Below are 25,812 nucleotides of genomic sequence, written 5' to 3' on the forward strand. Positions count from 1 at the left end.
GTCACACACACACACACACACACACACACACACACAGATATGCAAAAGTTCATACCCAATACATAGTATATTTTTATAATACACTGAAATAAAAGAAATGCTTAATCTAAAATGGAATGGAGGCGGAAAAAAGGAAAAAAAGGGAAATAAAGGTCTGGAGGTGGTCTGACCTGCCTGCCTTCCAATTGAATTAAGATTCTCATAAGGGTGGGGTCAAAGTGCCACCCCCAAAATCTCCTGAGTCCACCAAGTCTGGGAGATTTGAGCCATCAGGACCCCCCAGGCACTGTGCCAGCTGTGGAGGGTGCCAATGGGCATGCCAGTATGGAGCAGGAGGACCACCTTCACATTCTAATGGTCCTAGACTCAACATTCAGGTAAAGTTTGGTAAAGAAATTTCATACATGATAGAAGTTTACAAAATATTGCATGACATGAGAGTGGACAAAGAAAGGTTTCTCTCTCTCCTGACACTAGAACTCGGGGCCACATCCAATGAAGCTGAATGTCAAGAGAGTCTGGATGGATAAAAGAAAGTCCTTCACGCAGCGCATAGTTTTCTTTTGATAAATTGTGGAACTCCCTCCCACAGCAGACAGGGATGGCCACCAATGTGGATGGCTTTAAAAGAGGACAAATTCATGAAGAAGGATAAGGCTATTGGTGCCCACTAGCCCTGCTGGCTCTGTTCTGCCTCCACGGTCAGAGCCAGTGATGCTTCCAAAGGCCAGTTACTGGAGACCCCAGGAGGGGAGCATCCTGCAACTGGGGGCGGGGCGAGCCAAGGGAGGGTGCGCTGCATGGAGCCCCTCCGCAGCTCCCCCTCAGTTGTAGGGCGGCCGAGGTGGTGGGCAGACGCAAGCCCCAGGCTGCTCGAAAAAGCCGCACAGAGATTGCAGGCAGTCCGCCTGCCACCTCCCCCTCAGGAGAGATGCAGGCCCCGTGCCTCACTTTGGAAGGGGGTGAGGGGGGTGTGGGAGTTATTTTAGGGTTGCCGGGCGCCCTTGTTTTATAAAAACACACATATTTTTGCCATTTTGTCACCCCCCTCAGTGATTACACCCCGGGTGGTCCACACCCACTGCATCCCGCAGGGTGGGGAAGAGGGCGTGCTGGACAGCTGCTGCTCCTGGCTGCCCCCCTCGCCCCTTGGCCTTCCTGGCAGTTGGGCGCTGTGGCTGGGCTGGCAAGGGAGCCTGCACCCCCCCTCCCAAGCGCCCCGATCCCGCTTGGTTGTGAGGCGCTGGCTCTGCCTCTTCCGGACCCTGCTCAGGGTTGGAGCCAGGATGGTCCACCAGCCTTGACCCCTGACGCTGCCGGCCCACCTCACTGCCTACGCCTCTCTGCCTCTCTGTTGTGCCTGTCAAGCTCAGGTCCCTCTTCTTTTTTTGATCCTGGGCTAAATGGTCTCACAGAGCAGGGGCTCCTTGGATGCCCAGGATGTCCACAGGCCTCAACATCATCTACAGTCATACCTCATGTTACTGACGCTTCAGGTTATGTGTTTTTGGGTTATGGGATTACCCGGAAGTACCGGAACCCTACCCTTCAGGATGCGAACGCTGCGGGTTGCAGACATTGCCTCCGTCACAGATTACGTGGATTACCCGAGCTTCCACTGTACATGTGTTTACAAACCGTGACATGCCATTCTGTGTTGAGGGTTCCAATCTGCTTTGCATAAAATGAAGCTCCGTGGTCCACATTTGCTATAATGAGAAATCTTAAAAACTGCTGTTGCATGTTCTCCTTTTGGTCACAGGCAGGAGCCAGCAAATTTTTTTAGCTGCAGGCCGGTCCACTGTCCCTCAGACCTTGTGGCGGGCTGGAGAAGTGGCATGGGGGGGAGGGAGCTGGCAAAAGAGGCAAGGGGGGCCAGCCGCTGCGCTTAGCTTCCCAGGGGCACAATCCATAGCACATTTCATTTCAGTGGGCTTCAGGCGCTGAACAAGCGGCCTTGAAACGATTGCAGCTTACTTGCGAGTAAGCGTCTCTTTAGGACTCTTAGTGTCTGTGCCTCCAATGGCAGGGCAGGCTGCTGCTACGCACCGAGACGCGGTGCAGGTGGAAAGGTGAAGTGGACTCCGGAGGAGCCAGGCGGGAGGAGCCAATCTCTGCTAATCAAACGCGGCTGAGGCAAACCAGGTGCGGCGTTTGATTGGCAGTGTCGCTGCCGCTCAGCCTTTGCCTCCCGTCCCCATCGCCGGGAGTCTCGGCTTCACGGCGCAGGGCGCAGGCCCTTGATTTGCCTTGGGATGCCAAAGGGATTGAAATCTATAGGAACAGGAGACCCTCACCCCCAGCTCCTCAGATTGATTAAATCTGCCAGACTGCTGACAAATAGGCGCAGAAGCTTTTGTGGGAGAATGTAAAAGGGACTCACTTTCCTCCATAAACACGGGAGAGAAGGTGTTTTAAAGGTGGCCAAATGCTGGTGCATTTTTTTGAAAAAGCTGTTGCTTCCAGGTGACTTTCCCAGTTCCTTTTTGTGTCCAAAGAGCTATTTTAGTGCTCTGAGTTTGTGGATGCCACACCCTTATAATCCCTTATAATCCTAGCAAGACAGACTAGTTTCCTGACGCTGGGCCATTAAGAGAGCAAAGGAAAGGGGCTCTGTGCCAGATGCAATGGAGAGAGGCTCCTCTAGTTCTTAGACAGGAGGACAAAGCCTGAGTTTGAGAGCAGTGTGTGCTAGAGGAAAAAGCTGCAGGCTGGAAAGGCAGAGCTCTCTCACCCATCACCCATGGTAGACTTATGCTTGAATCCAAGGCTGTGGCTTTGGGATAAACAAAAATACACCTTTGGGGTGTTAATACTATGAACCCCTCCATCCTAGACTCAGGTTATATATATGTATAAAGAAACCATATATCCTAAAGAAACCATAGTTTCCGCTGTGTGTCATTTCCAAAAGTTGACATGAACCCTGGGTAAGCATCTGGAATCTCACCCCCCTCAGAGATTGGAGAGGTATGCAACATGAGACTATTGAGGGTGCTGCCCATGGAGTTATGGGGTGCGCTAAGGTTATTTGTTAAAGTACAGCAATGCAGTTAAAAAACAAAAAACTTAAATGAAGCTTTTAACTTAAAAACAAACAAAAACGTTAAAACAAAGTGGATTTTAAAGCTGTGCTTTAAAACAAAAAACACCAAATAATCCCAAACTCTCCAATGCTCTGCAAGCAGCATTTTAGACAGTCCCACTTCTTGCAAAGCCCACTGGACCTATTGAAACAGATTTGTGTGTACGTGAATGTGGGAGAAAGGAGACATGGATCACTCCAGTTTGTCTTGGTGCACACCCTTATTAGACGGCAATGTGCTTCCTTCAAAATGTGGCAAGTCAGCCCTGGGCCCTCTGACACTTTTTGCAGAATGGGGTTCTCTGCCCCTCTTTTCAAAATGGACCCAAGCTCTTTGTGGATCTGTTGAGAAACACCAATTAGTACAGAATAACCCCGCAATGTTGCCTTATTTCCATTTGCAGTAGTTTTTGCAGGGTGCAGAGAGCTCTTCTGCTTCAAGGATCAAGCACAAGAAATGTATCTATGGATCTAGCTATTCATGCCACAGTGATGACTCCCAAATATTATCATGCTTTGGTGTTATCAAGAATAGGGAAACCCCACTACTAGGCCATGAGTATTGATGGTTTCTTGAAACTGGGCAGATCCCACACCATCTGAGCCTAGTTTTGCCCCATCTCAGTTATGGGGCATCATGTGCCCACCTGCAAGCAAAAGACATAATGGGCAAGAGGCACCAGGAGACCACCTCTTGTGATCAGCCAACCTGGTGTCTGGAGACGCTGATGGACTCCTATTAACACCAGTCAGGATGGCCTGAGGTCTGATGGCAAAAGGCCTTGGACTTTCCACTTACTGGTTAAGAGCTTAAGCTGCAGAGGTCCAATCAGGTTTAGCTTGTGAGAGTGTTGCATTGGTGGGTGGCTATATTTGAGCTGTTTTCTTTTTAGCATAATTTACATTCCCCCAAAAGGGGTACTTGTCAATTGCCAAGGAATAATAAATGATATGGGTTGAGATCCCCCTGGGAGCCCCAACTTTATGGGGCTGAGAACAGATCACCCCCCACCCAAAAAAGTATGCAGGAATGGGGCTGAGGCCTCCCAATCTTGATTGGCTGGGCCCTGCTGGGCCTCCCATCAGCAGTGGTGTGCCCTGGTGGGCTATCTCTGGTGGCATAGGGCCCTGCCAGGCCTACCTGTAGTGGGCAGGCCTCACAACCTCCTCCCAACTTATGAGACATTGCAAGTGTGTGTTACACATGTGATGTTACACACACATGTCGAACCCCCCAGTGTCATGCGGAACTCGATGCCTCTGCTCTCCTGTAAAGAAAGACTGCTGTGTTTGCAACGTTTTAGTTCAGAGAAAGGGTGAGAAAGATACGGCATGAAATATACTTTTAAAATTATGCCTGGCATGGAGGACACAGATAGAAAAAAACTTTTTTTCTTCTCTCTGTGTGTCTCCTGTCAACCAGAACTCATAGACATCGGATGAAGCTGAATGTTTGAAGATGCAGGACAGATATGGAACTCCCTCCCTCAGGAGGCAGGGATAGCTACTAACTTGGATGGCTTTAACGGAGGATTGGAGAAATTCATGGTGGAGGAGAGGGCTCCCAGTGGCTCCTGGCCACAATGACTCTGCTCTGCCCAGGAGGGGAGAGTGTTGCTCTTCTGCTTGCATATTGTTCGCCTCTTTCCCTTTGGAGCCCTTGGGCAGCCAGTTGCTTCAGTAGATGGGTCTCCCTGTGGTTGCTTCTTGCCAAACCAGCAGGGACTGTGGTCTGAGCAGCGGGCAGAATGTGTGCACAGCTGGAAAAACCCATCTTCCCTTAAAAAATAAACAAACAAAACTCCAACTTTGCAACTGCTGACCTTGGCATTTTTATTTCTATTATTTTGCCTCCTAAATGAGCTATATGGGTGTGTTGGGTTTATCAAAGAGGGACAGTCTCTCGTCCTCAAAATCCCCAGGCTGGACTGAGCTGGGAGCAACATTGTTCCAAAGGGATGCCAGCGGGGGCTTGGCAAAGATCCTGCTGAGGTTGACAGAAACTCCCTTTTCTTGCCAACAGGCCTGACAAAGAGAGTGGCTCCAAAATGAAAAGCTCATGAAATAATTCTGCCTCTTGGTCTTTAGCAGGACAAAGGGTCGTGACGAGTCAGCTGATCTGGGTTTTCATTGCCCTTTAATCCAACATTCTCGATTTTGATCACACATTCGTGAACTCGATAAATACTTCTGGTGCATTAATGTGCCGGCTGCCTATAAATTCTGGTGCTTGGCTGCAGCACTTCCAGTGGCATAAGCAAACTCTGGTGCAACTGGTAAGCATCTTATTCTTTTTTTAAATCCCCCCCCGCAAAGTTTTAAAGCTGGGGGGTTTTGGGGGGGTTTTTTGTTATATTTTTTTTTGGGGGGGTCTTCTTCTTTCCATTCCAGGTATGAATATCCTGTAAAGGAAATCCCAGAAGGAGAAATTAGAAAGCAGCTCTCTAGTTCTCAGCCGGTCTCAGCTTCCACTGAGGCACCTCAAGTTAGGCATCCAATATATTTGTCCCAACCTGTCCTTACCTATGCTTTGAAAATCCAAACAGGAGAGCTGCCTCCATTGCCTAGGGAATATCTGTACAGTGGTACCTCGGGTTAAGAACTTAATGCGTTCTGGAGGTCCGTTCTTAACATGAAACTGTTCTTAACCTGAAGCACCACTTTAGCTAATGCGGCCACTGGAGCATGATTTCTGTTCTCATCCTGAAGCAAAGTTTTTAACCTGAGGTACTATTTCTGGGTTAGCGGAGTCTGTAACCTGAAGCGTCTGTAACCTGAAGCGTATTTAGAGAGGCGGAAGAGGGACAGCACCAACTGGGAGGGGAATGCCCTTTGGACAAGAGGGAATTGAGACAGGCAAGAGTGGTTCACAGCCTGCATTAAGTCGTGCTAAGTGCTTAAAAAAGTAAAGGACAGTTAAGTCCAGTCGCAGACCACTTTGGGGTTGCGACGCTCATCTCGCTTTACAGGCCAAAGGAGCTGACGTTTGTCCGCAGACAGTTTTCCCGGGTCATGTGGCCAGCATGACTAAGCCGCTGGGACCGAGCAACGGGAGCTCACCCTGTCGCGGGGATTCGAACCACTGACTGGCAAGCCTAAGAGTCTCAGTGGTTTAGACCACAGCGCCACCCGCAACCCCATGCTAAGTGCTTAGTTGTGAGTAATTCCTCCTGGCTAGATGTGTCTGTGTCTGGACTGTTTGGGTATTTCCCAGCACCTTGGCAGCAATCAGAGGGCGTGGTCCCCACCCCCTATAGACCCCCCTTTTTCTTTTGCAAACTGGCTGATTCCCTCTCCTTTTCAAATGTATATATTTTCTAGCTTCCTTTTACACAGCAGTCTCTTTAACCCTGGCAAGTGTTTGTGTGGCCACCTGCAAATGGGGGCCTTTCTGTTAGGTTTCCTATCTAGAAATGTATATGATGGGAAAGGGAGCTGGTTGCAGTGGCGCTTTAGGGCTGCATTGCAAATGAAGAGAGCCAAGTAGGGACAGGAGAGCAACTCAGTTTCTGCCTAAACTGCACTTCCCCAAGTGATTTCTGGACCAAAATGCAACTATCTTTCAAAATTTGCACTTCTCTGAGTTTTGCGGTACAATTCTCCAATCCTTGAAAATGTTACAAAAATGCATCTATCTATCGGGGTGGGGGAGAGGAGAGAGTATCAGGGGGCATAGCTTGCAAAAAAAACATACATGTTAGGCACAGCTGCTTACGTGACAATTAGGGAAATGGCACACTAAAAGGATGACTAATTTTCATGAGGACTCCTTAAAATAAAAAGTGCAGATTGGTGTGGAGAACAGATTGGGGCAAAAGAAAAATTGAGAGAAACTGAAACTGACAGATCAATCCTCTGTCCCTGCTGTGTCAGGAGATTGTCTCTTGCCAGCTCTGCCGCTCCAGCTACCTACCTCCAAGGACTAGTAAACCCAGCGTTGGAGACAGCAATGCTTCTGAATACCAGTTGCTGGAAATTGCAGGAGGGGAGAGAGCTCTAGTGCAGGATTCCCATCTGTTTGGCCACTGTGAGGATAGGATGCTGCACTAGATGGATCCAGCCAATGGCATTGCCGGGTTTCTGGTGCTCATGGAGCAGAGTGACCTGAACTTCCTCTGGGATGGCCCCTACCTAGCATTGTGTTTGTGCAATTTCTCCAATGTGGTGACTTTGCCCTCATCCTTCTAATCTGATGTGAGGTTCTCTCCCCAGGGAGCAGCTCAACCACTTTTCATGATGGCTTCAGACCACCAAGCATCAAAACAGCAGCAAGCCAGTTCCAAGGTCAGTAAGGGGCAGGCCAGGAAGCCCAGAGGGCTTGCAGCCCTGCAGAGGCTCTCCCTGGAAAGAACTCAACTGGGTGGAAAATTCCACTGCAGATCCAGAATCTTGTGGGGCAGCAGGAAGCAGTGACAAGAATAGATTTTGGTCCAATCTTACATTTTATCAATAAAATGAGAACCTTTAAAACAGGGGAGATCTTTCCTGTAAACAAAGGAGGTGTAAGATCAACAAAGAGTATTATAGCTCCTCAATGCATCATGGCACAAGCTTTTGTGGACTTTTGTACATAAAAGTGTTAAGTTGCTCAGAAGGCAAGCAGAATGCAAAATCATTAGCCCACCATTTCTACCCTGACTATGAGAAAGGTAATCTCCATCTTGCTGGCTTCTGTGCAGAAAGAGAAAAGCAAGCCTGGCCGCCTTCCCTATCAGCACCACACAGAAAAAGGCAGGAAGCACAGGAGCTCCAGCAGGGGGCTTGGGCATCCTTGACATAGGTGGGCTTCTTAACTGTATGTGTGGGCTGGTAGGGAGGACTCTCCAGAGTTTCAGGCAGAAGGACATTCCCAGCCCTACCTGGAAATGCCAATGATTGAACTTGGGGACCTTCTGCATTTAAAGCAGATGCTCTGCCTCTGAGCAGAGTAGCACTGAGAAACCACAGAAGGATTTTCTGGGAGCTTGAGTGTGGTCTGGACTAGCTCATGATGTCTTTGACTTGGCTGGACCCTGCCCCAAGCAGAGCCACAGTGGGTGTTGTTGGTTCCTCCTGCCCCCCCCATCAATTCTCATTTATTGCTCCTATGTGTAACCTGTGGGGCAGGGGGTTGGTCTGTAAAAGGCAGCAAGTTGGTTATAAGCAAGGACCAGGGCAGGATTCATGAATACATCTCAAACTTCTACTCTGTGCAGCTTTTGCATCACTGAGGTTCCTCTTTAGCCTTACAGGAAGCAGGATCGCATGTGCCTGTTCAAGCTTCAAAGATGCTTCAAAGCATCGTGCCAACTTTTTACACACACAAAATGAACCAGAAAGTGGACAGAGCAGGGCAATGGAAAGGTGGTGGAACAGGGATCCATCCTTGCCCCCCTCCCCATATTGGGCCATAATACAACAGAAGTTGCCAGGGACCCAAGCTTTGCAAAGTTCCCGAATGCCTCTCCTCCCTCCCAGCCCTCCTGCCAGGGTCACAGGAAGTGTCCACACAAAGACAAACCCTGAAATGAGCTTGTTAATGCTGGAACTGGTTTCAGTAACAAAGCCATATTACTTGGTCTTTTGCAGCAAAAACGTCCAAGAGATCTGAGGCATCTAAGGGCCAATTTTTGGAAACCTGTTTGTGTTTCAGTTCTTTTTTTACTCTCTGCTGTTGTGGTGGGCAGGAGGGGAGGCCTTGGGTCTATTATTTATTGCACTTATAACCCACCTTTTTCTCTAAGGAGCTCAAGGTGACTTACATGGTTCTTTCTCTCCTCACTTAATCCCCACAACAGCCCTGTGAGACAATGGCTGCCCCATGAGCTTTATGGCTGAGCTTTATGGATTTGAACCCTGGTCTCCCAGGCCCAACACTCTGACCACTAGGCCACCCTTGCTCTCTCCCAGTGAGCCTGGTAGATGTTATGTATCTACCCTTACTTTCCCTTTGGCCTGCTCCTCCTCCAGGCACTAGCATTCCCATCTTTTAGCTGGAACCTCAGTGGATGGTACAATCCATGGAGGTCTTGGGCCAAAACTGGATAACTAGGTAGGCTAGGGAGGAAATTGGTGCAGGATGAAGTCACTCACAGTTAGGCCTGTCAAAAGAATGTTACAGCATTGCTTGTAAAGTCCTGTTGCAAAGTCCCATTGCAAAGTCCTGTTTCCGCCTGTGAACAGCCCAGGGAGGTCCATGAAGGAGGTACCCACCACCTCCTGCTGCCATCCCAGTATCTGCTTCTCAGCAGGAGGCTGTTTCTGAAGGTGCCACTGGAAATCATGTCCTCGGTACATATTTCCACCTCCTTTGAAGTGTAAGTATTCTAACCCCTTCACTTGACCTGCCCCACTTGCTCCCTGCTCCAGGACGGAAAGGGAAATCTGAAAGAGGGAAGTTTATGGGAAGGTTCACTGACTTGATGAAACCTGAATGCAGCCCAAATTCCTGGTGGATCCACTGGCAGAGGAAGAGGAGTGTGGAGGGAGCGCACCGCCGCCGGCAGCGCAATCCTGGTGGGGTGCCATCGCAGCTGCCCCCCTGCCTGTGCTGGGCATCACGTCCCCCGCAGGTGGTGCACCACACCCCCAGGACGCGCACCAGCCCCGCCCCCGCCTGCTTTCCGCCACTGGGTGGATCATGACATTTGTAGCTCAGAGGTAGAGTATCTGTTTTGCATGCAGAACATCCCAGCTTCAGTCTTCAGGTAGAGCTTGAAGAGACCCTCCCTGAAACCCTGGAGGGCCACTGGCAGTCAGTGAAGACAGTACAGTACTGAGCAGTGGCCTAGCCGGGGGGGGGGGGGCTGGGGGTTCTGGGTGACCCCATGCAGGTGAGGCAGGAGCACAGGGAAGATGCGCCAGTCAGGGGTGGCACCCCATTCCCCTTGTGGCCAGCGAAGGCGCGCCCCTTGGCAGGCCAAGAGGTGGGGGGGGGGAGGCACAGCCGCTGCAACTACCTCCCCCCAGGGCATGACCTGGGACAGAAACAGTGGACAGCAGGAGAGGTGATGGAGGCCTCTCCGCTCCTCTCCTCCACTGGCCTCAGCATGTGATTGCACCCCCCCATGCTGCATTGCGAGGCTGCGATCCAACAGTCACAAAGGCGCACAGGGCTGCCAGGCACGTGCCCTTCAAATCAGTCCAATCAGACTAATTGCAAGTAGCTGCTCCCTCTGTGCCCCACCCCTGCCACTTTGTGCGCCTGCCCCGGGCGGCAGTAGCATACGCTCTGCCATTGGTCCTGAGCTAGCTGGACCAGCGGCCCAATGCCATATAAGGGAGCTTCCAATGTTCATACCCAGACACAGCTGTTCTCTCCATCTGTACGTTCGGCTAGCCACACCATGATGACTGCACCAATCTGCCCTCCTCTGTTCCTGCCTTCTCTGCCTATTTGAAGGCAGCTTCCCCTCCAGATGTTTGGATTGCAGCTTTCACCAGCCACCCAGCATCAAAAGGCTCTGGGTAGGCACCCTGAGTAGGGTACCAGGTGTCTGTCTGTCTCTCTTTCTCGGGTTCCAGATTGTCGTCTTCGAGCAGGAGAATTTCCAGGGTCGCTGCCATGAGCTGAATGCGGCTTGTCCCAATTTGAAGGAGGTTGGGCTAGAGAAAGTGGGCTCCATCCTGGTGCATTCAGGCCCGTAAGTCTACCCCTGTGTGAACAGGGGTCAGGAAAGATGCAAGGGCAAGCTTCTGTGCCAAGGTGGGGTTGGGTCACACAGCTAGAAGGAGCTTCGTTTTTGACACTGCACAATGTCATGCAAGTGTCTTGTTTGTCCTTCAAAGGGCAAAATGAGGAGAACCTCCTGCCTCTTCAGATAATTATCTCAGATAGCCTCTGAGGTGAATCATGCTCCAACATGACTGTCATTTCAATGATGAGCAAATATGACACTCTTAGCCCTTTGTGGGAGAGGGAATGATGTATTTGGAGGAATGAGATTCCTTCAGCTTCAACTTTCATTTTAATTTTATTTCAGCAATTTTTGTTAGGGTGAGGTTTTGGGTTTGAGTTTATGAATGTATGGATCATTTGAGCAAGTTTGGGGTTATTCTGGGTTTAAGGCTGTTTATTTCCTGTTAGGTGAAGAATAGGTTGCAAATAGCAGAAGTAAATAAATAATTGAATTAAAATGTTGGAGTAGTTCCCCTCCTCTACACCAGAGGCATACACCAGAGATTTTCTTCTAAATCTGAAGTGAGGACAGATAATTTATCTGTACAGTGGTACCTCGGGTTAAGAATTTAATTTGTTCTGGAGGTCCATTCTTAACCTGAAACTGTTCTTAACCTGAGGTACCATTTTAGCTAATGGGGCCTCCCACTGCCACTGTGCTGCCGCTGCACAATTTCTGTTCTCATCCTGAAGCAAAGTTCTTAACCCGAGGTACTATTTCTGGGTTAGCGGAGTCTGTAACCTGAAGCATCTGTAACCCGAGATACCACTGTACTGCCAAGAAAAAGTTAGTTCTGCTCCAGCTGATGGTGATTTTTGTGGGGGGTGGTGGGTATCTCTGTGCTTTTCCAGATGGGTTGGCTATGAGCAGGTGAACTGCAAAGGGGAGCAATTTGTCTTTGAGAAAGGAGAATATCCCCGCTGGGACTCGTGGACCAACAGCCGGAGGAGCGACAGCATCTCTGCCTTGAGGCCCATCAAAGTGGTGAGGAGGTGGGGAGGGGAGGGGGACATTCTGGCTGGTAGCGGGCAGCACTCATGTAGTGAATGTCCTGGGCTGGATACAAGAATGGGCAGGTTTGGCTTCATGCCTGGTGGAGTCACAAGGGTCTGCAGCTGATCTTAGAAGATTTTGGAGTGGGCAGATGGAATCATTGAGCTGGGATCCCAAGAGTCACTCAGTCCACCCCCCTGTAATGCTCTCCTAGGGATGTGTGCCCAGCAACATCAAATTCCCCATCCCTGCTCGAAATATGATGGGGCTGGACAGACATAGAACAGATGGCAGCTTCAGCAACAAAAACAAAAGAGAGGAAGGAAAGAAGGGTGCAAATGATGACCTTCATGTGCCCTTTGTGGTTTGTTATTCCAGTTGGAAGGTGGGTCATGGCTTTATCTGCAAAGCAAAACTCTGAATCAGTGACACAAGTCATGCTTTCACAGGAACCACTTGGAGGAAAGAGGGGTTTTGTGGGCAGGGGGAGATGTAATATTCTGGAACACACAATAGCCTAGTTTTATGAGAGAGATTTCTCCCTACCACCACCAACCATATACTTGTGAGGAGGGCCCACCCGTGGTGTGTTACTGTTTGGGTGGCTTTCAATGATTAAAAATGCAATGCATTAAAATTCATGCATGGTATTTTCAGTGCTATTTTTCTAGAAGAAGAGCCAGAACTCACCACGGACACCTCCCTTGTTCTCTTATAATGGCAATGGTGCCCACCTGAGAGGGACTGAGTTCTGGTTGAAAAAAAGCTGTGGGTATTATAATATATTTTTATTAACAATAAAATTGTATGAAGTACATGGCATTGAAGTCCCTTCAAAAACCAAGAGCTGAAGTGGCTGCAGCAGAGAAGTCCCTGCTGCCGCAGAAATGTTCCAATCAGCAAGGAGTGGGCAGGCCTTGCCGGAAGCCTCCAAGGAGAGCTTTTCCCCCACCCCCCTCTGGATCTCTCCGTTCATTCCTGCCTCCAAGGACCCCTTTTAATTACGGGATGTATTTCTTGGAGAAAGAGGTTTAGAAGAGAGATTCCTACTCTCTGGTAGGCACAATGGCGATAGCTACCAAGTAGATTACAACTTGGATAGATATTACATCTACCCTTATCCACTTTTAAACAAATGTTCTGTACAAAAATACAGAATAAAATCACAGACGCTTGGCTTTGCAAATAAGTGAATGTTTTACTCACAGAGTTTCCAAAAGTTGCAGCAAGAAAGTCTCCATCTGCTGGCGGTCATACAAAGAAGAGGCTCTTTTAGACTTTAAAATAAAATAACAATTTTTTTAAAGGATCATTGCAGGCTATAAAATCTCCCTTTTGGAGAGGTTCAGCTCAATGGCAGCATTTGCAGAGCCCGGAGTCAAAGCTATATAGCAGGAAGAGAAAGACACTGAGGGGGGGAGGGGAGCCTGCTAAGCAACACCCACTCTGATAACTTGGGCTCAGGGTTAACCCTTTTATGCACACAGGTGTGTGTCAATAACTGCATATTACAGCATTTATACCCTGCCTTTTCCCCAAGCTGGGATTCAAGGAGGCGTCCAACATTTAAAAACACCATTATGAAATACAAAGTAATCCCAACAAGCTAGTTAAAAACCAATAGTTAAAATACATTAGAACACCAGCAATTAAAATGCAGTTTGCCCCGACAGCAGCACTGTCTGCACCTTAGTTTCCAAAGACCTGTCCAAACAGGAAGGTCTCAACCTGCCAGCAGAAGGATGACAAAGAGGGAGCCAGTCTAGCCTCTCTTGGGAGGGAATCTCATATTCTGGGAGCAGCTGTAGAAAAGACTCATTCTTGGGTCACCACCAGCTGTGTTTCTGATGCTGTTGGGACCAAGATCTCACTCAAAGATCTTAACACCTGGGCAGGTTTGCGTGGGGAGATGTGATCTTTCAGGTAGCCTGGGCCCAATCATATAGGACTTTGTAAGTTACAAGCAGCGCTTTAAAGTGTGCCTGGAATCAGATTGGTAGCCTGTGAGATTGTTTTAACTGGGCTGTAGCGTGCTGAGGTGGTCTGCATAATTCTCCCAGCCACCCCTTAATCCTTACAAGGATCCTACGATGTAAAGCTAATCCAAGGGTTTGAGCCCAGAGGAGTGGAGCTGGCATGCTTCTGCTCCTGCCCAGTGAGCCAGGGTTTGCACGTGGGTTTTCCCCCATGGTCTCCTTCTTCCTTTGCTCTGTCACCCTTCCCCCTGCCCTTGTGTGGCTGCCTCTAACCTTGGCCTGGTGCGGCTTCCTCCTAGGACAGCCAGGAGCACAAGATCGTCCTCTATGAGAACCCCAGCTTCACTGGAAAGAAGATAGAGATCATCGATGATGACGTGCCCAGTTTCCATGCCCATGGCTACCAGGAGAAGGTGTCCTCTGTGCGCGTCCAGAGTGGCACGTAAGTCCAGGCAGCTTGGTCAAGCTTGGTTGGCTAAGAGAGCTCATTTCCTAAAGATTCCTGGGTGGAGTGGCACAAAAGCCTCTGAGGTGTTCCTGGACTCAACTGAAGGCCACTGGGGTTTTTGCAGGACACCACTGGCATGCACCTAGAAACATAGGTATCAGACCATTGGTCTATCTAGCTCAGTATTGCCTCTACTGACTGGCAGCGGCTCTCTTGCCCAGTCCTCCCTGGAAATGCCAGCGGAGATTGAACCTGGGATCTTTTGCTTGCAAGACAGATGCTCTTCTGTGACCCTCCATAAGGACAGTGCAAAAAGGTGCTAGAGATGGAGGCGCAAGTGTGGGGTAGGTGAAGAGGCTGGGCTTTGTTAGGGTCCAGTCTATGTCTTATAGGAAGTGCCCAGAGTCTGAGCCAGAGTGCTGCTTAGGACTGTCTACAATAATATTCCCCAACCTGGTGCCCTTCAGGTCTTTTGAATGACAACTCTCATTAGCTCTGACCATTGGCCAGGGTGGGAGTTGTTGTTCAAGACACCTGGAAGGCACCAGGTTGGGGGTTCAGGTGGGGTCTTTCCCAGCCCTGCCTGGGGTGGGTTGAATCTAGGGCCATTTGCATGGGGGTCAGGGGCCCTATTTCTCCTGGATAGGATCGTGCAAATTCATTTCTTCCTTGAGTTCCTTGGGTTCACGTGTTACACTCAGGCCACATTCACACCAAACATTTGAAGCACTAGGATGCTGCTTTAAAAAGTTGAGGCTTCCTGCAAAGAATTCTGGGAGCTGAAGTCTATTAAGGGCACCCTGTTCTCTGAATGGCTTGACAATCAGTCCCTCTTCCCAGGGAATTATGGGAATTGTGGCTCTGTGAGAAGCACAGGGCTATTCTAGCAATGCTCAGCACCCTTAACAGACTACAGCTCCCAGAATTCTTTGCAGGAAGTCATTGCTTCTTAAAGTGGCACCATAGCTCTTTAAATGCATGGTGTAGATGTGGCTCAGTCAAAGTGGCAGGCAGTGGCAGATCCATGATCATCCCCCTGGATGGTGGAAGCATACAGAAAGGCCTTTTTTGCTTTTGGAAATAAATGAGATGCTGTAAATCTGCTTCCAAACTTTTCTTAATGTTCAGTTCTAAATATAACAGATGTGTTACAGACTGCAAGCAAAACAGAGCAGAAAGCCCTGTCCACTAGCCGGATCCCATCACCTGGGATGAATAGCTGGGAGGGGCCTCCCCTGTGTGCTGCGCTGACTCCACTTCCCTTTTGCAGATGGGTGGGATACCAGTATCCTGGCTACCGAGGCTACCAATACCTCTTTGAGAAGGGGGACTATAAGGACAGCGCTGAGTTTGGTGCTCAGCAGCCCCAGATCCAGTCGGTGCGGCGAATCCGGGACATGCAGTGGCATCAGAGGGGGGCCTTCCATCCTGCCAGCTAAGCCTCCCACTCCCCTTCGCTGCTGCCTCCAGACCTGGGGGGGGGGGTGAGAGAGTGCTCTGAGAGAGCCAGCAAGGGCCCTGACCTGGTCATCTACCCCCCCCCCACCAGCTGGGGCCGCCTCTTCTGCACGCTCATGTGTGTGAGTAACTGTTCCTGCTACTGCTGTCATCACCATGGAATCGCCTGAATAAAGCTTTGCCATTCGAACACAGTTCTTGGTCTTTTCTGTTCTACTCATGATACTCCTAGAATCATGGAATTGTAGCATTGGAGGGGCTCTCTGAGGGTCATCTAGTCCAGCTCTCTGCCATGCAGGAATCAAAGCTACGGCATCCTTGACTTCTGTTTAAATACTTCCAGTGAAGGAGAGTCCACCACCTTCCCAGGGCGTCCATTCCACTGCCAAACGGTTTTTGCTGTCAGAAAGTTCTTTGTGAGGTTTAATCAGAATTTCCTTTCTTAGCATTTGAATCTACTGGTTTGGGTCCTACCCTCCGAAGCAGGAGAAACAAAAGCTCACCCCATTGGCTATGCATTTTTATTGATTTGTATTGATTGGGGGCGGCAACTCCCCCCCCCCCGCTACACCCATGAGTCCAATCCCATTTGATGCAGGAAGAGCTGCAGTCCAGCAGCAAGCAGGGAGACTTACTCAGCCATGGTATTTTACTTAAGGGCCACTCACTCTTAGATGAACCTACTTCACAGGGTTTTGGGAAGGATAAAATGACAGAGGAAAACCATAGATGCCTTTGGAGTTCAACCAATATATAGATCACAGAAAGATTACAAATTTTCCCTTCCAAACAAAGGCTCCCCCCCTTTTTTTAGGGGGAGGGTTGTGTGCATGGCTAGATTAGGTGTCTAATGTCTTCCTGTGTGTGAGGAAGACGACAAAGACAAAAACAAAGGGAGAGAGAGGAAACAAGAGGCATAGAGGGAAGATATGAGGGAAGTGAGCAAGGACAGCTTCACGCCTGATAACCCCCTATTCCCTCACCCCAGATTCCTCTCGCTGGTGAAGTACATGGCAGCCTGTACTTGGGGGGAGCTTAGATAAGAGAGAGAGGGGACGAGAGACAGAGAAACGGATGCTTGCCCTCCCCCCAATCACACGGCCACTTGCCCTTCCGCATCCCACAGAATCATGCCACCGCTTGCCCTCCTAACCCCCCCCCCAAAAAAAATCGCATGTGAACTGCTGTGAACTTCTGCTCACCTGTGGGCAGCTGGCAGCCACTAGAGTTGCCATATTTCAAACAGTGAAAATCGGGACAGAAAAGTTGTTGTTTTTTGAGTTTTTTTGAGTTTTGCCCAAAGTTGTTGACACTGTTGATATGGATTGCCACATGTCCAGATTTTCCCAGACATTTTTTCATTTTTTCCTGTCCCTCCACTTTCAACCCTTTTGGAGGGGTCTCTTAGGGTCACTTCCCATCTCTCCACATCCCCATAGGTTAGATTACTGCGACATGTTATATGGTCAAACCACCTTTGCAGATGGTTTGAGCATATGACATCAATCCTGGCCCAACTGCACTGGCTGCCACTTAGTTTCTGGACCCCATTCAAAGTACTGGTTTTGACATATAAAGCCTTAAATGGCTCAGGATTGCAATACCTGACCAGACCCAGCATTCATCATCAGCTATCATTTTCTGATCATTCTCTATTGCTGTTGAAGGTGTGCACTGTTGAAAGTCTTCTGCCTCTGCTATTTACCATGGAGGGCTGTTTAACCCACAGCCACCATGCCACCCCAGTCATGTGCTGATAGCAGAGTTAACCAGGGTTCCATCTGCACCCCATGCAAATATTACTTGCCCAATGAAAGCACTTCCTCAATCTGGTGATCCTCTTTTGAGCCCCTCCCTGCTCTGTAGTCCTGCAGCCTCCAAACCAGCGAAGGAGAGGCCAAGTTCCCCTCTGTCCTCTTTGCTGGCACAGCCTGTCCAAGAGGCACCTTGGGTGGCTATTTAAGCTGAACCCCCCTGGCATGTCACTGGCTGTGATGAATGATGTTCCAAGAAAATTTGCTATTTTCTGCTCCCAGACAGACAAGCGGATGCATCTTGAATGCCAATGAGTCCCCCGTCTGAAGGGGAACTGGGGAGACCAGGCAGCTGCTTTTCAGGTTTGTATGTAAAAGCCGCCCCCCCCCCCCCGCTTCCAAGTTTCCCCGGCTGTGCCCGGGCGTGCCTTCCCCCTTCATCTATCATTCTAAAACATTTCTGTCTCACTATTCAGCCACACTCACCCCTGCGGCGAAGCAGTTTACAAAAACTAGTAGACAGTTTTGCCCTTAGCTCCGCAATCTAAAATACACAACCCACAAGGAAAAAGAGATTGGGAGGGAGGAGGAAAACAACAAGCTCAGGCAGGTGTTCTTAAAGTCACAGTTCTTCTAATGAACCGTTGGGATAGAAGAGATGAACTGCTTCTCCCTTGGAGGTTAATTTTGAAAAACAAAGTGGCAAACGGCTATGGTTCTGCCTTGGACCAGTACACTTCCCATTTGCCTGAATAAAAGTAACCCCCCCCCCCCAATTTAGGTGGGATTTGGAGCCTTCCAGGAAGAATGGGAGGCCATGGCACCTCTCTTGGCTAGAAATTAAGCCATGGCTGAGCCCACCAGAAGTGGCACCTCAACTTAGCTAGGCTCCCTCTGAGGTCCTGCGTCTGTTCCAGGTCTCATGGCTGAGGCACTGGCTTGGGCTTTCCCTGAGGGAAGCGGGGAACCCAAAGCAACCAGCCTTTGGCCAGGCATTTGGGTTGGGCTTTGCTTGTTCTGACTTGGTCAGATCCCACCTGGGATGTCCAGTTCTGGGTGCCACAGTTTAAGACTGGATATTGACAAGCTGGAAGGTGTGCAGAGGAGGGCAGCCAAGGTCTAGTCGATGGAGTTAGGGATGTTGAGCCTGCAAAGAAGAGACTGTGAGGGGACAGGATGGCCAGACGTACAGGGTATGAGAGCTGTCATCCGGAGGTTCTGCCCTCCCCAACAAAAGGCCTGCCCCCTCCAACAAAAATCCTGGCTTCACCCATGGTTGGACTAGATGAGCCTTCTATGATTCTAAGTCTTTTGGTGTCTTTAAAAGACTGACTGCTGCATAAACTCAATTTGGACTGGTGTTGTGAGCGTGAGGGTACTACAACAGACTTGGGAGTTTGTATGTGTGTTGTTCAGCTGAGTTCATTTGATAGGAGGCAGGCATTGTAGGCATGTTGCCCATGTTAATCCCCTTCTAACATGTATGTGTGGCATGACCATGTATTTATATGCCAAGCTAACCTTGAGCAAATAGACTGGCACCTCCGCCACGGTCCTGGCAGAGTTAGCGTTCCTTTAACAAATTATGGCAGGCAGAAATTCAGCAGGTCAGAACTAGCCTATGGGATTTAAATTAGGGTTACCAGACGTCCCCATTTCCCCGTTTCCTGGGGACAGTCCCTGCATTTGCAAATAAGTTCCCGGACAAATTCCATCCCTGGAATGTCCCCGGATTTCATCTAATATCCCCGGGCAATGCAGCAGCGGCAGTCTCAGCAGCCCGGAGCAGCTGGCTCTGGCTGGCTTCAGGAGCTGCTCAGAAGTCCCCCTATGATGGTGGTGCAGGGGCTCTAAGATGCAGCTTCTGGGCTGCCTCCACCTTCCCTGACCCCAGCAACTAAGTTGTGAAGGGAGGCTTCACGATGCCTATCAGAGCTTGCGTGCAAGCATGAGGGGGCAGGAATCTCTGTTAGGCAATGGGAAGCCTCCCTTCCCAGCTGAGGGAAGTAGGAATGGGATTCCTACACGCAAGTAGGAATGGGATTCGGGCTGCTCCGATGGGAAGGGAGGCATTATGCTACCCTTGCCTCGCCACCGCAACTGCTCTCGGCCCTCCTTCTCCGCCTCCCATGCACACCGCTTCCCCACCACCACCTCCACCACCATCGAAGAACCAACAACTCAGGGGCTGCCCAGGCTCACGGAGAAAGGAGACAGAAGCCTCAGAGGAAGGGGAAATGTGGCTGTTGAGGTCAAGGCAGCAGCCGCCCCTCTGCCACCGCCATTGCTGCAGCATCAATGTCCCGAACATGTAGTAAGGGGTGATATGATAGCCATGTTCAAATATATAAAAGGATGTCACATAGAGGAGGGAGAAAGGTTGTTTTCTGCTGCTCCAGAGAAGCGGACACGGAGCAATGGATCCAAACTACAAGACAGAAGATTCCACCTAAACATTAGGAAGAACTTCCTGACAGTAAGAGCTGTTCGACAGTGGAATTTGCTGCCAAGGAGTGTGGTGGAGTCTCCTTCTTTGGAGGTCTTTAAGCAGAGGCTTGACAACCATATGTCAGGAGTGCTCTGATGGTGTTTCCTGCTTGGCAGGGGGTTGGACTCGATGGCCTTGTGGTCTCTTCCAACTCTATGATTCTATGATTCTAGTATCTATTTATTTATTTCATTGAAAAAAATCTGGTAACCTTAATTTAAATTCCTATTTGTAACAGTTTAAAAAGGTTGCAGATCCCTTTGTGTGCACTTACTGACTTGAATGGGACAGCATGTGCATAAGATTTCAGATTGCGCACACTTGTATTTGAACTTGGTGGAGCTTACAGTTTGAACCCTGTGTGTTTGCTTAGACGTAAGGCCTATTAGGGCAGCTCAGCCAGCCCCACCCTTTTCCTGTAGTCCATGGGCAGAGCACGTATCTAGGGTGTCAGGTGGGGACACCAATGCAAAACAGAATGTCCATATTTTCATCTGAAAAATGTTGGAGTCAACAGCTGTTAATAGTGACAGGCAAATAGAAACTCCAGGTTCAGAGACAGCAGAAGAGACAATTGCCTTCATGCCTTGCTTGTGTGCTGGTCCTGTGGGTTTCCCTGAGGCGTGGTCCAAGTCCAGTCCGAGGTTGAGGGTGCAGTATTGAGGCCGTCCGTCAAAGTTGAAGCTGGGTCCAAAGCAGGGAGTCGGGGTCAGGGTCAGGGTCAGGGTCAGGAGATCTGGCAGGACAGGGTGCAGGCAGGAACTGGCTACCAACAACGTTGCTCCCGCAACCTGGGACTGGGGCTGCCTGGGTTACCAGACCCAGAGGCAACCTCAGCTTCCCCTGACAGGGCTGAGAGTGGAGCACCTGCAGGCAATGGGTCCTCTATCACCTCAGGAGCCAGAGCAGACTCAGCTGGTGCCTACACCTGAGGATCCAGCACAAGTGAGGACCCTTCAGGCTCAAGCCCCAGCCCCGGCTCAGCTGCTTCTGGAGGCGGGGAATCCTGTGCAGGTTGGGGTTCCTCAGGTTCAGCTTCCGAGTCCGAATCCCAGGCCATCACAGCTTGTGATGGCCTTTGTGAGAAGCAGGATGAGAGTCTCTGGACTCTTTGCCTACCACCCCACCTTTGTTGTGTAAAACTCACCCATGGTGCTCCTACCATGGTGCCCATGTCCCAGCCAAGGACTATTTTTATCCATCTCCTTTGTTTATAGTTTTGAGTGTGGTTTTAAATCTTCTCCTTCATGTGAAATGTATTTTCTTCCCTCCAATAATTTTCCATTTCATGGTCTAAGCCGCAGCAGCCAAGTCTCCAGATTAGAACTGAGAAGGAAATGAGCTGTGACGGATGGACCCCTTGCCGTGGAGGGTACCAGGCCTCTTTCTTGTCAGTTGGGGGGCCGAGCGGGTGGCCCACAGTTGAGGGAGGTGGAGGGGCTGTTTTTGCAGCCCTCAGCCAAAAGAGCTACTCAGTAGTCCTGTGTGGGTCAGAGGAGGGTGGCATTCACTGCTGCTCTTTAGCACCACCAGGCTCTCATGCCCAGGCTAGCCTCTATCCAAAAGGAAGAAGGTGCGTCCCAATCCACCCACAAGAAATTCTCCTTCTCCAGCCTCATGGGAATGAAAAAAGACTGAGACATTCCCCCCTGAGATGTAGTGATTAGGAAACTTGACCTGTTGAATGTCCTTGGCACACAGCTCTTAGAACTACACCCCCCTGGCCTGCTTCCTTGCAATCTAAAATACATAGCACAAAAGGAAAAAGAGATGAGGAGGGAAAAGGATATCCTCCTCCCCAACATAAATCCAGGCTATGTCCATCCTTAGTGGGGCTGCTGGAAGGTCATGGGTGGCAAATGAGCAGCAGCAAGTGGGTGGTCAAGTTGGTTGAAGGAAGCAAAGAAAGAAAGAAAGAAAGAAAGAAAGAGAGAGAGAGAAAGAAAGAAAGAAAGAAAGAAAGAAAGAAAGAAAGAAAGAAAGAAAGAAAGAAAGAAAAGAAAAAAAAGAAAAGAAAAGAAAAGAAAAGAAAAGAAAGTAAGTGTTCCATTTTGGGAAGTGTGAATGATGGAAGTTTGCAAATATGAACTGAACTGTCTTTCTCCCTCTCTCCCAGAGAGGAGACCCTCCTGCCATGTTTGGGTCAAAGGCATGTTTCTGCAGGAACATTGTTTCTGCTGATCCTCACAGCTTTGGATTGACTGGAGGGTCTGTGCGTTGGCTTCTTCTTCAAAAGAAAACAGATCTTCATACTTGACAGTGCCTGTGTCAGACTAGTTAGCTGCAGCCAAGCCTGGCTGACCCACCCTCCTAGTGCCCCCAAACACGCCATCCTAATATAACTGTTGCCAAGGGAAGGGGGGAATAACACAAAAGAGTGATCATTAGAGAGCCAGCAGGTGGCCACCAGGCATTGTATAATATCTGGTAGCAAAAATAACTGCTTAGAATTTCTCAACAAATGTCATTGACGAGAAACAGCAGGTGCAATCCCCCTACCCCTCCCAAGGCAGAGAGAGGCAAACTCTAGATGTTGTTGGACTCTCAACTCCAGGCAGCATGTACAATGGTCAGTGAGGAAGGGAATTGCAGCCCAGCAAGAGCTGGAAGGAGACATAGCATGTTCCCCATGTCTTGTGAAAGAGATTGTGGGAACAGGATTCTGTTCTTGGTTCATAGGGGCAAAAGAAAGCAGAGATTGACCCATTAGAAAAAAGCATCCCAAACCCACCATTGGACAGAACCCATGAAAATGTCAAGAGGTTCTGGCAAGTTTGTTTGAGTCCTCCAGAATGCTGTTGGGAAAGATGTTACCCAAAGCAGAGGGCAAGGGGCACAAGGAGGAACAACAGCCAGTGCTTTTTTTAAAAAAAAAATGTTTAGGGGTACTCTCATTTTGACTCAAGAAAATCATCATTTTACAGTTCAAATCGGGAAAAATAAATACAGTAGATGGAAAAAAGTACAGAGATCCACAAAATGTTTAGGGGTATGCGTACCCCTGTGTACCCCCCAAAAAAGCACTAAAAACAACAACAACAACAACAACCACATGTACAAATAATAGGCTGATGGTGTAGTCACAGGAGAGCAGGGCAGATCTGCAGATAACAGGTAAAAACAGGTAAAAACTCAACATCAGCAGTTCAGCAATTTCAGATATCCTCTGCATTTGAACTCTGCCACAACTTCATTCATTCCTCAAAACCAAACAGTGCAAAAACAATTTCATAACACAGAAAAAGAACACAGCAGCATATATAACCTAGGGGAATTTTTTAAAAAAATATTTTTATTAAGTTTTACATAACAAATTTAAATTCAAACAAATCCACATCATCATTTAGGATTCCCTGAATCCTTTGACTTCCCTCTGTCCTTCCATGGTTACCATTAACAATCCCCCCCCCACTTATTTTCTCTATTTTTAAAAAAGAATAGTAATCCGTTTTTCCATAGTTTTTCGTAAATTACAAGCATTACTTCAATCCTGCCAAAGGATTTTTAGTTGTTTACAGTATTCTCTTAAAGACATTATAATTTTTTCCCATTCCTTCTTAAAATTCTTCTCTTCCTCATTTCTGATTTTCCCAGTCAGTTTTGCCATTTTGGTGTAGTCCATCATCTTCATCAGCCATTCATCTCTGGCTGGAACTTTATCTTCTTTCCATCTCTGGGCCAGTAGTATCCGCGCTGTTGTGGTTCGAGGACCCGACCCCGCGAAGTGAAATGAAGACACAAGAACACGTGATATAAGGTTAATGGGCTAGAAAAGGCCACAACTTTATTGATTACAGCAATGAAAAGGTATTGGCTTAGGCACTGGATCGAAACAAGTGGGTTTATTCACCAGTAGGTGGAGCCTATTGATGCTGATCCAACTATAGGCTCACCTTCTGCTGTCACCGAGGGTCGTGCCATGGCCTCCCGCCAAGCAGGCATCGGACAGAATACACGACCGCCAGATTCCTTTAACGGAATACCCCTAAACATTGAAGGCATAGGCGGTGGCCACACCTAGCACTTCGACACACCACAACACATTATTCCAATGCCTAACCTACCCACCAATACCACAAAAGTTGTGACGATTGCTACGAGGTAGGCGAAAAAACCAAAAAGCCTAATGCCAAATGGAAAAACTCCTACCAGGCCCCCCGGACAACCAGGGCGACTAACCTAAGGTCCATAGCAAGGCCAATGACCTAGGCCCTAACTCAAAGGGATTGGAGGGTGGGTGACTCGCAACGGGACGATGAGGAATGAGGCCAGGGAGAGGCTGTCGCTGCAGCAAAAGGCTGCTGAACATGCCCCCTCCGTGGCACCTGGTTGGATGGCCACGGGGGGGGGCGGGGCGTGAGCGCCAGCCAGGTGAGCTGGAGGCAGGGGGCAAATGCCCCCTGCTGGGCGGTGCTTGGGCTCCCGCCCACAACCACTCCCCTCTCTTTCAGGGAGGAGAGTCTCTGTCATTGCAAACATGAATAGTTGTTTCTGCTCCTTCAGAATCTCTGTACCTAGAATAGCTAGGAAAAAAAACTTTGTTTTTCCCCACAAATGTTATTTTAAACATTTTTGTCAACTCTTTGTAAATCATTTCCCAGAATGCTTTTGTTATCTTGCACGTCCACCACATATGGTAGAATGTGTGTTCTTTCTCCTTACATTTCCAGCAAACATTTGAAGCAGTTCTATACATTTTTGCTAATTTTACAGGTGTTTTGTTGTTGTTTAGTCATTTAGTCGTGTCCGACTCTTCATGACCCCATGGACTAGAGCACGCCAGGCACTTCTGTCTTCCACTGCCTCCTGCAGTTATGAGAAAGGTGAATCCCACGCTAGGAATTATTAGGAAAGGGATTGAAAATAAAACTGCCTATATTGCGATGTCTCTACAAATCTGGGTTGCAACCAGACTTGGAGTCCTGTGTATAATCCTGCTGGCCTCATGTCAAGAATGATTTAGTAAAGGTTCAGAAAAGGGCAACGCATGTGACCAAGGGGACGGAGTGTCCCCCATAGAAGGAAAGGTTACAGGATTAGAGGCTTTTATGATGGAAGGCAAGCAAGAGGTGACATGCATCACAGAATTATAGAATTGTAGAGTTGGAAGGAACCACCTTCCACGAGAGACCGTTCCACTGTCAAACAGTGCCAGAAAGTTCTTCCTGATGTTTGGTCAGAATCGCCTTTCTTCTAACTGGAAGCCATTGGTTTGAGTCCTACTCTCCAGAGCAGGCGAAAACAAGCTTGCATCCTCTTCCATGTGACAGCCCTTTAGATAGTTGAAGATGGCTATCCTCTCAGTCTCCTCATTTCCAGAATGCTGTTGTTGTTTAATCCTTTAGTCATGTCCGACTCTTCGTGACCCCATGGACCAGAGCATGCCAGGCACTCCTGTCTTCCAAACTCATGCTGGAAGCTTCGAGAACACTATCCAACCATCTCGTCCTCTGTCGTCCCCTTCTCCTTGTGCCCTCCATCTTTCCCAGCATCAGGGTCTTTTCCAGGGAGTCTTCTCTTCTCATGAGGTAGCCAAAGTATTGGAGCCTCAGCTTCACGATCTGTCCTTCCAGTGAGTGCTCAGGGCTGATTTCCTTCAGAATGGATAGGTTTGATCTTCTTGCAGTCCATGGGACTCTCAAGAGTCTCCTCCAGCACCATAATTCAAAAGCATCAATTCTTCGGCGATCAGCCTTCTTTATGATCCAGCTCTCACTTCCATACATCACTACTGGGAAAACCATAGCTTTAAGTATACGGACCTTTGTTGGCAAGGTGATGTCTCTGCTTTTTAAGATGCTGTCTAGGTTTGTCATTGCTTTTCACCCAAGAAGCAGGCGTTTTTTAATTTTGTGGCTGCTGTCACCATCTACAGTGATCATGGAGCCCAAGAAAGTAAAATCTCTCACTGCCTCCATTTCTTCCCCTTCTATTTGCCAGAGGGTGATGGGA

General features: G+C 48.9%; 2 protein-coding genes across 2 annotated transcripts in view; both read left to right on the forward strand.

The window, feature by feature from the left end:
* Positions 1-25,812, forward strand: part of KIAA1671 — a 337,213-nt gene that overhangs the window by 145,301 nt on the left and 166,100 nt on the right. The window lies entirely within an intron of this gene.
* LOC309327340 (beta-crystallin B2) lies at positions 4,994-15,812 on the forward strand. The gene is made up of 6 exons (XM_081836568.1): positions 4,994-5,361; positions 7,298-7,369; positions 10,589-10,707; positions 11,595-11,727; positions 14,012-14,154; positions 15,431-15,812. Exons 1-6 carry the CDS (start codon positions 5,287-5,289, stop codon positions 15,597-15,599), a joined length of 711 nt encoding a protein of 236 aa, XP_081692694.1. The 5' UTR covers positions 4,994-5,286; the 3' UTR covers positions 15,600-15,812.

The sequence above is a fragment of the Podarcis erhardii genome (genome assembly GCF_964252035.2).
Source record: "Podarcis erhardii genome assembly, chromosome: 13".
Lineage (NCBI taxonomy): Eukaryota > Metazoa > Chordata > Lepidosauria > Squamata > Lacertidae > Podarcis > Podarcis erhardii.

Coding starts and splice junctions, on each gene's coding strand:
- LOC309327340 (XM_081836568.1), top strand. CDS start 5,287: ATGTGCCGGCTGCCTATAAATTCTGGTGCTTGGCTGCAGCACTTCCAG. Junction 11,728..14,011: donor CCTTGAGGCCCATCAAAGTG/GTGAGGAGGTGG, acceptor GCTTCCTCCTAG/GACAGCCAGGAGCACAAGAT. Junction 14,155..15,430: donor GTGCGCGTCCAGAGTGGCAC/GTAAGTCCAGGC, acceptor TCCCTTTTGCAG/ATGGGTGGGATACCAGTATC.